The 9,257-nt window shown below is 35.8% G+C and overlaps 2 protein-coding genes across 2 annotated transcripts; both read left to right on the forward strand.

Moving 5' to 3' along the window:
• The first annotated feature begins 4,660 nt into the window (after window positions 1-4,660).
• LOC113279172 lies at window positions 4,661-6,217 on the forward strand. Its single transcript, XM_026527875.1, has 2 exons — window positions 4,661-5,185; window positions 5,414-6,217. The coding sequence occupies exons 1-2, from the start codon at window positions 4,661-4,663 to the stop codon at window positions 6,215-6,217; spliced, it is 1,329 nt and encodes a 442-aa protein (XP_026383660.1).
• Window positions 6,218-6,444: 227 nt separating this feature from the next.
• LOC113279173 lies at window positions 6,445-7,383 on the forward strand. Its single transcript, XM_026527876.1, has one exon. The coding sequence runs from the start codon at window positions 6,445-6,447 to the stop codon at window positions 7,381-7,383; it is 939 nt and encodes a 312-aa protein (XP_026383661.1).
• The last annotated feature ends 1,874 nt before the right edge of the window (window positions 7,384-9,257 follow it).

Here is a 9,257-nt window from a genome sequence, read left to right on the forward strand (position 1 = left end):
TTTATACTAAGAAACTTCCCAACTAGTATCTTTAAAAAAATATTCAATCTCGCAAACATTAATGCAAGTGAAGCTAATTATTGATATCTTAACACTCCATAAATTGTTATGCTTGACACATTTGGTTCTCAACAAGGACACCTGTAGAGAACTTGAGTCAGTAATGAACCTCCGAGTTAACCTAGCAATCAAAGCTTTATTCAGCTTCTTTTGCTACCCTCCCTTCACCAGCTAGTCAATTATTACCATTTGATGCACCATTATAAAAAACCAATACTTCATTCAGAGCTGGAGGGCTCCAACGATATTCAATTGGTGCAGTCAACTCACTAGTAGTTTTTTTCCCGCGGACAGATGTGAATAGCCCGAAATTTACGACCATCCAACGTAGAGGTGCAGATAGAGTGAGATGTGCCCATAAACTTGCCTAAAATCAAGACTTGACTATCTTTGCTTGTTATAACAAGGACAACTTGATACAATGATTTTTGTTTTATTACCATGAGTGATCCCATCGAAATTTCTTATGGTTCTAATAAGCTTGTTTAGGAACAATGAAAGTGGCCATATAAAAAAGTGAATCAAAGCTAGTTGATACATGTAATTGTCACTCGATTCTTTACACAAGTAGTACATCGCAAAATCTGACAGAGGGATTATGTTAAGTGATTGTGTATACAGATGATACTAGTAAGGAAACCAAGCTTATGCATGTGATGCTAGGATCAAGCTATTTTAAAAATATTCTTGCTAAGTAAGTTGGATAAAATCAGGTAGTTGAGCACTTCCTTATCCAATGACAATGTGAATTCCGGGGATAACAGATTTTATTGTTATTCTACCATTGGTGATAATAGAAATTTAACAAGAAATAATTGAGAATTTAATTTAGTTTCTTTTCAATGACGGTGAAGGATTCCTTAATCGTCTTTATTAATATTGTTTTCAATCTTTAATATTTTCAGTTATTTATTTTTTTAGTTTTACAACCCCAAAACCCCTCATTTGTTACTTCTAACTACTAAATATTACATGAGTGAGAAAATACTTTTTCCAACATGATAATTTGAAGTCAAACTTATCATTTTGAAACTCATGAGTGTTACTCTTATTTCCAGGTTTTAAAATTTGGACACCAGTTATTTGTCCTTTAAGTCCAAATTTTTTTACCCCAAGAGCAATGATAACTTTTTGACCCTTGCTAAATAAAATTGCAAACATGTTACAGTTTTCATGTGGGCCTGACCATGTCAAGCAATTGTGCAAGATAGTCAAAAAGATCAATGATATCATTGTCAAACATAATACCAAAGGGGATAACATAAGGTGATACATAAAGGCATCCCACCTATTTAATCAATATTGAGTTGTAGGTACTTCAAAATGGATGATGGGGGGTAAAGATAAGTTTCGGGTTTCTATTGTTGTGGAAGGTGGAGCACGAATAATCTTCACCAGAATCAAGACAATGGTCACTCGAAGATTGCTTTCATTAAAGGGATAGATGAATCAAGGTTGGTCTCAGGGAGAGAAGCAGAAGGAAATAGATACATCATAGTAACTATGTGAAATGTCAAGTTTGTAGTTAAGTTGTCGTTCTGCTGTTGTATTTAGAATGACATATTGTTGGTCTATTTCATAACTGCAAAACCCCGATCTTTAGTCGGTGAGATAAGGATGAAGGAGGTTATGTTAGAGCATTGCTCGGTCGAACTCGCAGGCGTTGCTATCTCAAGCATGTTTGTCAATGTTAGTGATCAAAACTATAAGTCTTGATTTCTAGCCTATAGATCTAAAGGTCTCGGACTAGGAAAGAAAGTGTAGTTGAGCTCAAGACTCCATGGCAATCATCATATAAGACGAAGGACTACTCAAGGAACTGGTGGATCTTCATCGACTAAAATGTATGTGGAGACTTGAACTTATTTTTCACTCAAAATTCTATCTACTCTATCTCCTATTCTTGAAACAAAAGTCGTTTTGATATATAGACTTTCATTATACACATTTGCTATTTCGAGCCGAGTATAACTCGCCTATCTATTTCTCGAAATATGTGTTGGTAAGCTTTCGCTTTAGCCAAATTCATATTTACCTAGTGATGAATGTCATGTTATGTTTCAATCACTTTGGAAATTGCTCTGACGAAAAATGGTCTGTGAATAACGGCTATATAACGTCCTCTGAGAATGTTTCAATGATTGAAATGAGAGTTTAGATTATAACCATTGGTAGGATATAAGCATTGTTGTGGAAACACATGTATGTATAAGTCCTTATTCCTTGAACCGAAGTTTGCGAACTTTGTTGATCAAGAGAACCGGAATAGTGGCGTGAACTCAGTCCGCGAACTGGCGGAAGTTCTCGACCCGAGAAAATCTGCTGGAGTTTGTGACTCCTTCCGGGAACTTAAGTCCGCGAACCCAGTCCGCGAACTTGAGTTGGTTATATCTAAAGACGGTTGTTCTTGAACTAATGTTTATATAAACTAAGGAATGCTTTTGCAAACCGTGGCTATAAAATTCATGAACTTATTCGAGTGAATCAAACCGTTTTTGCTTCGATTGTGTCTTATGTAGCTACATAAGATCTAAGCAATTGAACAACTCTCTAAATAGTTCATTTGAGTCATTTGAACTAGTTATAGTGAAGAAGAATATGGTTGATATGAAATTGCGCATATGGCTAACCATTTGGTCAACTATTGTTGAACCAACAAATGTACATGTTTGGGTACGGTTACACAAGCCTAGAAACGAGCATTTCATTTTTGTATAACAAGCTAAGTTTTCGATCTAACATTTGAGAAATATTAGCTTGAATTTAATCAGATTTTCATCTAACGGTGAATATTGAATGCTTTGTTACCAAGCTAACATTGATTGCAAACCCTGATTTGAAATACTGTATAAGGGAGAACTCTAGGAACTGGGAAACCTAATCCCCACACCGTACGCGTGATACTAGTTGCATAAGCTAGAGTCGGCTATCCTTTAACCTTTGGTTTATTCTCTAAACCAGGTTAACGACTTAAAGACTTCATTGGGATTGTGAAGCCGGACCGATACTACTTTCTCATAGTTGTGTGATCTGATCTTGTTGATTCTATCGTGTTGAGTATAACTGTAACGATTGGCTTGAGATTTATATCTCCGATAGGCAAGATAGAAAAGTAGTCACAAACATCTTCGTCTCATCGTTTGTGATTCCACAATATCTTTTTTCATTGCATCTATTAAGACTATTATGAGGTGATTGATAATACTGAGTTGTTCTTCAGGAATATAAGTATGGTTTTATTAATTGGTTCTTGTTCACCTTGATTTATCAAAAGACGGAACAAAACTCGTAGGTATATTCGTGGGAGATGGATTTATCTATTACCGTAGACTTTTCTGTGTGATACAGATTTGTTTATTAAAGTCTTCGACTTTGGGTCGTAGCAACTCTTAGTTGTGAGTGAGATCAGCTAAGGGAATCAAGTACGTAGCATCCTGCTGGGATCAGAGACGTAGGAGCATAACTGTACCTTGGATCAGTGTGAGATTGATTAGGGTTCAACTGCATTCCAGACCGAAGTTAGTTTGGAGTAGGCTAGTGTCTGTAGCGGCTTAAGTACAAAATGACCTTTTTACTCGTCATTATAAAATCACCGTCTACACCAACATAAAAGCCATCTCTATCCATCTCATTCGTGAAAATAGTCATACTTTGAGGCATAAAACGAAAACATACGATGACGGAGTGCAGCCTTGTCTAATCCCTCTTTTATCTGAGAAAAACCTTCAGGTTGACAATTAATCAAAAAAAACTAAAGATTTGATCTCAGGCAATTATTTATGAGATCACAAGTATGAGAGCTGATACCAAAACTTTACGAGACAAAACTCAAAAAATATCAACATGGTAATCATATGCTCTGCTCATATCGAGTTTGAGGATCGGATTTGAGGACAAATGAACTAACAGCAGAAGAACATTGGTGAACCATTTTATAACAACAACAATGCCAATAATTTTGATTAGTTAGTGTTAAATAATACTCCATTATACTGTGAATTAGTGTTTTCGTGATAGCTCTATAAATCATATGGACTGTAACCAATGTGTATTCTCCTTGCACATACTGGGAGAGGTGGGAATTTTGGGAAGAACTAGATGATTTGTTAGGGTGAGCAAATGAGCATTGGGTGGTGGCTGGTGATTTCAATGCAATAAGAAGAAGAAGCGAAAGGAATAATCCTAGAGGATCAAAAAGAAATAAAAGATTGTTCAATGACTTCATGGAAGGTCATGACTTGGTGTATTTACCACTGAATCGAGGCTTATTCACATGGAGCAATATGCAACATGAGCCATTACTTGCATACTAGATAGAGTGTTAGTTTCCCCTCTTTTTGAGAGTAAATTTCCCCTTCTCACTCAAACAGTTCTCTCTAGGATTTTATCAGATCACTCAGCAATTCTCTCACAATAACAAACTCTGCTTCAAGCAAACCTCCTTTCAAAGTGGAAAGTTACTGGTTTTCACATCCAGATTTCCTCTCAAATATCAAAATCTGGTGGGATGCCTTGGTATTTCAGGGTACTCCAAGCTATATCATGTCTAAAAAGCTGCAAAATCTGAAATTTTTCCTTAGAAGATGGAGCAAAGAAACTTATGGAAAGATTGCTGATAGAAAAACAACAATTGACATCCATAATTGATTCTATCAACTCTCAAGAGGAAAATGGTGCACTAACTTCCCAACAATTCATTAAAAGAGTGGAAAGCAGATCCAAATTGAATCAATTGAATTTAAATAAAACTAGAAAATGGTTGGTTAGATCCAAGACTAAACACTTCAAAGAAGGTGATGCAAACACAAAGTACTTCCACTCTCTTGCAAATGGCAGAAGAAGAAGAAATACAATACAAAAATTGGTTATTGAAGGTGAAGATAATTTTTGTCAAGCTGACATTAGAGAGGAAATCTCCAAATATTTCTTCAATTTGTTTAAAGAAGAGCACAAATTCAGGCCTCAGATGAATGAAGAATTCACTAAGATATCTTCATATGAAAGCAGTTGGGTAGAAAGACCAATTGAAGAAGAAGAAATTTGGCTAGTAATCAAGAATTGCAAGAACAATAAATCCCCTGGTCCTGACAGCTATAATATGGAATTCTACAAAGCAACATGGGAAGTAATCAAAAAAGATTCCATGGCAGTTATAAAAGAGTTTGAAGATCAATAAAAAATTGATTGGAGGGTCAATTGTTCCTTCATCAACTTGATACCAAAAAAGAACCAGATAGGAAGCCCTCAATATTTTAGACCAATCAGCCTTGTCAGTAGCATATACAAGGTGATCTCTAAAACTCTCTCTCAAAGATTCAAAACAGTTCTCCCTAAATTGATCTCTGAGAATCAGGGTGCTTTCATTGCTGATAAACAAATATTGGATAGCATCTTAATAGCAGGAGAGCTTATTGATTCAAGACTCAAAAGCAAAGATCCTGGAATCATATGCAAGCTTGACATTCAAAAATCCTTTGACAATGTCAGTTGGCATACAATCAGTCAAGTTTTGCATAGTTCGGGCTTTGTCTCTAAGTGGATTAATTGGATGGAATGGTGCACTTCTTTAGCCCAACATTCTTTACTGATCAATGGTTCTTCCACTCCCAAATTCAAACCACAAAAAGGTTTAAGGCAGGGGGACTCCCTTTCACCTTTCCTTTTCATCTTAGTGGCTGAAATCTTTACAAAACTAATGAAGAATGCAGTTCACCTAAACATGATTTCAGGTTTTTCAGTCAACTCTATCAAGGTCTCTCATCTCCAGTTTGCTGATGACACTCTAGTCTTCCTGGATGCCAAAGAAGAAGAAGCTGAAAATCTTGTCCTCATCCTGCAAATTTTTGAAGCAATTATAGGTTTGAGTGTCAATTTTAGCAAGAGTGATATCATCAGCATTGGTACAGATCACAAAGTAGATGTTATTGCAGATATTCTCAATTGCAGAATAGAAAAATTTCCTCTCAAATATCTGGGTATTCCAATTGGAGCAACATCTAGAAGCACAACAATTTGGGATGTCATTATTGAATTTTTTTTAAAGAAATTAGCTCCATCGAAGAGGAGATTTTTCAACAAAGCAGATAGAGTAGTTCTCATTAAAGCAACTCTTCCAACTTACCAATTTACTTTATGTCCATTTTCCCTATACCTGTGAGTGTGGAAAAGAAGTTGGATCAGATTATGAAGAATTTCTTTTGGGGTTCCTCAACTGATGTAAGGAAAATAAACTGGATTGCATGGCATAGAATCTGCAAGCCAAAGAAAATGGGTGGCATGGGCATCAGAAACCTCAAGCTCACAAATAAAGCCCTTCTCTCTGAATGAACATGGAGATATTTCAAAGAAAAACAACTACTTTGGAGAAGAATTATACAAGAAAAGATGAGAGCAAAGTCAGAGCATCTTTGGGTGAAGGATTCCAACAAACCTCAAGGAAGAGGCTTATGGAAAGGAATCCAGAAGCATAAAATTTTGGTGGAAGATATGTCAGTCACTCAAGTCAAAAAGGGGGATGCAGTTCTGTTTTGGTGGGACAAATGGCTAGGCAATCACGCTTTAAAGCTCAAATTTCCCAACATCTACAAAATCTCTATACAGAAGAATGCAACTATAATTGAGGTGACTGCAAATGCTGCTTGGAATCTAAAATTCAGAAGAAATCAGACTCAAGCAGAAATGGATGAAATGTTAACTTTGTTTGTCCGTAATGGAAGTCCTCCTTCACTAGACGAAAATGCAGAAGATGAGGTTCTATGCACTTTGGTGGATGGCTTCAAGGTCAAAAATTGTTATAACAGTTTGATTCAACAACTTCCAACAGACCCCGTGTTGCTTCCTGCGAACTGCATTTGGATCAATTTTGTTCCACCTAAAGTGCAGATGCTAATGTGGTCAGCTGCTCAAAATGCTACTGCCACAACATATAACCTTCAGTATAGAGGATGCACATTTCAAAATCTCATTTGCTCTCTTTGTAACCTGCAACAAGAATCAGTTCACCACCCCCTGTTGCATTGTGAGTTTACTCATACAATATGGAATTATTTCATTTGGGGTTACAATGTCAGATGGGCTCAGGCAAGTAGCATTATTGGTCTCTTAGAAGCATGCAAATTCAGAAGGGGCAGACACAGAGGTAGGAAAATTTGGCCTCTTATTCCTTTTGCTATTGTCTGGGCCATTTGGAATGGGAGGAATAGGAGGGTCATGGCTCATAAACGACCAAAGACATCAGCAGAAGTCATCAATGAAGTAAAGCTGTTAATCTTCATCTGGGTTCAAATCAGAAATGGTTTGGGCATTATAGTTTTAGAGACTTAGTTACTCGTTGGAAGGTTATGCTTGATAGAATATAATTGTTTAAAATGTCTCAAAATTTTGGCATTTTGCTTGTTACATTTTTTTTCTAATATATTCAACCTTTCTCCTCAAAAAAAGAAAAAATCATATGGACTCCATAAATATAAAATGGTGAAAACAAATCTAGTGGTACCATTTTATATTTTCTACTGTTCTAAGAGCAAGTCTTATGGTGGAATCCAACCTATTCCAAGTGTGGAAAAATCATGAAATGTCAAGTCTAGTGGCTTCCAAGTTGGGGTTTTCCACGAAAAATCCAAGGAGGGTTCCATGGTTTGGTGGAAGGATTCGTGGAATCCATCTAAACGCCAATAAGAATAGCGCTAAACGCAAATAAGATTGGCGCTAAAAAAACGTCATTAAGAATTGCGTTTTCTTTTTATCCGTAGATTTAAAATGAGTTGTTGAAATCTAACGGCTGAAAAAAAAAAGTTCCATTCTTAATAGCATTTTTTTAGCTCCATTCTTAATTGCGTTTCTTTAGCTCCATTAAGAATAGCGTTTCTACTATTCCACCATTACACTTGTGTTTCCATCCACAGTTCCAAGTGTTGAGGTGGCGTGGAAGATGAAAGATGGATGGATTCCACAATAAAACTTGAGACTTGCTCTGATATAATTCCATCTACTACTATATCTTGTATTTATTCTTTTCTTTATCCTATCTCTCCAGCCTGAAGCAAGTATATTAAGAACCCCCTTAACCTTACCTCTTTCTTTATCTCATCGTTAGTTGGCATCGGGACTTGCACTTGGTAAGACCTAAACTTTTGATTTTATCAGAATATAGTATTATGGACTTATCTCTCTTTTCTCTATGTATTCTTACGTTTCACCTTTGCACAACTCTAATGAAACTGTCTCTTAATGTGTGTAAGTTGGACAAAATGATTTGCCTTGATTAGTTTAGTTTTACTAGGTAGCAGTAGATTAATGTACCAGTATCTCTGTATTTTTTTTTTCCTTTTTCGAATATTCGGATCATGTTGGAGGTAAAGTAGTCCAATTAATCACAACTTCAATTTTGATGTCGGCCATGCATTAAACTTTATGTACACACTTAATCAAGTCAAGCTCATACATCGATTCAGTTAGTTAGTAATGAGTCGTCTGGTCTTGTTTTTCTAAGTATTAACCTCTTTAATTGGCTGTCTTAACGAATAACAGCCTTAAGTTTTGGCTGTCATGGGTGTTTTTTTATGTTAGTTCATCGAGGTAAATATTTAAACATTTTTCTTCAATTTTTAGTTTGAATGGATTTATAGACTTGTGTATTTAGAATTACATTCTAGAGTGTTAAAGACGAGACTTCGCGTTTGGACAGTGAAGAAGTGTCATCGAATTGGTGCCATATCACCAAAAGAAATCATCTAATACGCAAAAGAAGATTCTATAATTCAGGCAACCAATATGATGTTTCGGATATTTTGTTCAAGACGTGAATGCTGTACATCATAAGAAGACCGTTTCAGCTGAAACTTCCAACGTAAAATCCACATTTTACAGAAAGAAAAAAAAAATCATTTTCATATGGACATTATCAGCTTAAGCAAGCCAGCAGACTTCGGTTGTATATGAAGACATAAACGTGGCTATTCCAATTAATGTAATAGTATATATACGGAGAAGGATCCGATGACATGGTTAGAATATCATTATCATGACATGGTGATATATTTTTATTTAAAAATCTTAACAATAATGAATTTGAAGCTAAGATTTTGTTCCTCATATAAAACTCTGCATTCCTATCAAAAATGAGAGTATTCTGACATACGAAACTTCGCCATCCATAAATTTTAGTTTCAACAGTTAATCTTCAACCGTTGATATTC

The sequence above is a fragment of the Papaver somniferum genome, chromosome 5 (assembly GCF_003573695.1).
Source record: "Papaver somniferum cultivar HN1 chromosome 5, ASM357369v1, whole genome shotgun sequence".
Classification (NCBI taxonomy): Eukaryota; Viridiplantae; Streptophyta; class Magnoliopsida; order Ranunculales; family Papaveraceae; genus Papaver; species Papaver somniferum.

Coding starts and splice junctions, on each gene's coding strand:
- LOC113279173 (XM_026527876.1), top strand. CDS start 6,445: ATGAGAGCAAAGTCAGAGCATCTTTGGGTGAAGGATTCCAACAAACCT.
- LOC113279172 (XM_026527875.1), top strand. CDS start 4,661: ATGGAAAGATTGCTGATAGAAAAACAACAATTGACATCCATAATTGAT. Junction 5,186..5,413: donor TCTACAAAGCAACATGGGAA/GTAATCAAAAAA, acceptor TCTGAGAATCAG/GGTGCTTTCATTGCTGATAA.